Source organism: Mizuhopecten yessoensis, unplaced genomic scaffold (genome assembly GCF_002113885.1).
Source record: "Mizuhopecten yessoensis strain PY_sf001 unplaced genomic scaffold, ASM211388v2 scaffold711571, whole genome shotgun sequence".
Lineage (NCBI taxonomy): Eukaryota > Metazoa > Mollusca > Bivalvia > Pectinida > Pectinidae > Mizuhopecten > Mizuhopecten yessoensis.
Window position 1 is genome coordinate 1 of NW_018477691.1, and position 1,579 is coordinate 1,579.

Genomic DNA, 1,579 nt, shown 5'->3' on the forward strand with positions numbered 1-1,579 from the left:
GTACCAGACCAGTTAAGATCTGTAACCATTACCAAGCCAATTAGACCTGTAACCAGTACCAGACCAGTTAGATCTGTAACTAGTACCAGGCCAGTTAGATCTGTAACCAGTACCAGACCAGTCAGATCTGTAACCAATACCTGGCCAGTTAGATATGTAACCAGTACCAGACCAGTCAGATCTGTAACCACTACCAGGCCAGTTAGATCTGTAACCATTACCAAGCCAGTCAGATCTGTAACCAATACCAGGCCAGTTAGATCTGTAACCATTACCAGGCCAGTTAGATCTGTAACCATTACCAGGCCAGTTAGATNCCAGTACCAGGCCAGTTAGATCTGTAACCATTACAAAGCCAATTAGATCTGTAACCAGTACCAGACCAGTTAGATCTGTAACTAGAACCAGGCCAGTTAGATCTGTAACCAGTACCAGACCAGTCAGATCTGTAACTAACCAGTACCAGGCCAGTTAGGTCTGTAACCAGTATCAAGCCAGTTAAATCTGAAACCAGTACCAGGCCAGTTAGATCTGTAACCAGTACCAAGCCAGTTAGATCTGTAACCAGTACCAGGCCAGTTAGGTCTGTAACCAGTATCAAGCCAGTTAAATCTGAAACCAGTACCAGGCCAGTTAGATCTGTAACCAGTATCAAGCCAGTTAGATTTTGTAACCAGTACCAGGCCAATTAGATCTGTAACCAGTACCAAGCCAGTTAGATCTGTAACCAGTACCAAGCCAGGTAGATCTGTAACCAGTACCAGGCCAGTTAGATATGTAACAAGTACCAGCCCACTAAGATCTGTAACCAGTACCAGGCCAGTTAGATCTGTAACCAGTATCAAGCCAGTTAGATTTTGTAACCAGTACCAGGCCAATTAGATCTGTAACCAGTACCAGGCCAGTTAGATCTGTAACAAGTACCAGGCCAGTTAGATCTGAAACCAGTACCAGGCCAGTTAGATCTGTAACCAGTTCCAGGCCAATTAGATCTGAAACCAGTACCAGGCCAGTTAGATCTGTAACCAGTACCAAGCCAGGTAGATCTGTAACCAGTACCAGGACAGTTAGATATGTAACAAGTACCAGCCCACTAAGATCTGTAACCAGTACCAGGCCAGTTAGATCTGAAACCAGTACCAGGCCAGTTAGATCTGTAACCAGTACCAGGCCAGGTAGATCTGTAACAAGTACCAGGCCAGTTAGATATGTAACCAGTACCAGGCCAGTTAGATATGTAACCAGTACCAGGCCAGTTAGATCTGTAACCAGAACCAAGCCAGTGAGATCTGTAACCAGTACCAGGCCAGTTAGATCTGTAACCAGTACCAGGCCAGTTAGATCTGTAACCAGTATCAAGCCAGTTAGATTTGTAACCAGTACCAAGCCAGTTAGATCTGTAACCAGTACCAAGCCAGTTATATCTGTAACCAGTACCAGGCCACTTAGATCTGTAACCAGTACCAGACCAGTTAGATCTGTGATCTGTACCAGTACCAAGCCAGTTAGATCTGTAATTAGTACCAGGCCAGTTAGATCTGTAACCATTACCAAGCCAGTTAGATTTGTAACCAGTACC

General features: G+C 44.7%; 1 protein-coding gene across 1 annotated transcript; it reads right to left on the reverse strand.

Annotated features, from left to right (window-relative positions):
- Positions 1-140: 140 nt before the first annotated feature.
- Positions 141-1,511, reverse strand: LOC110440836 (the record flags this gene model as incomplete). Its single annotated transcript, XM_021483963.1, has 3 exons — positions 141-338; positions 458-694; positions 1,222-1,511. Coding segments are annotated over 3 exons (725 nt in total), but the record flags the coding sequence as incomplete, so codon positions are not given.
- Positions 1,512-1,579: the final 68 nt, after the last annotated feature.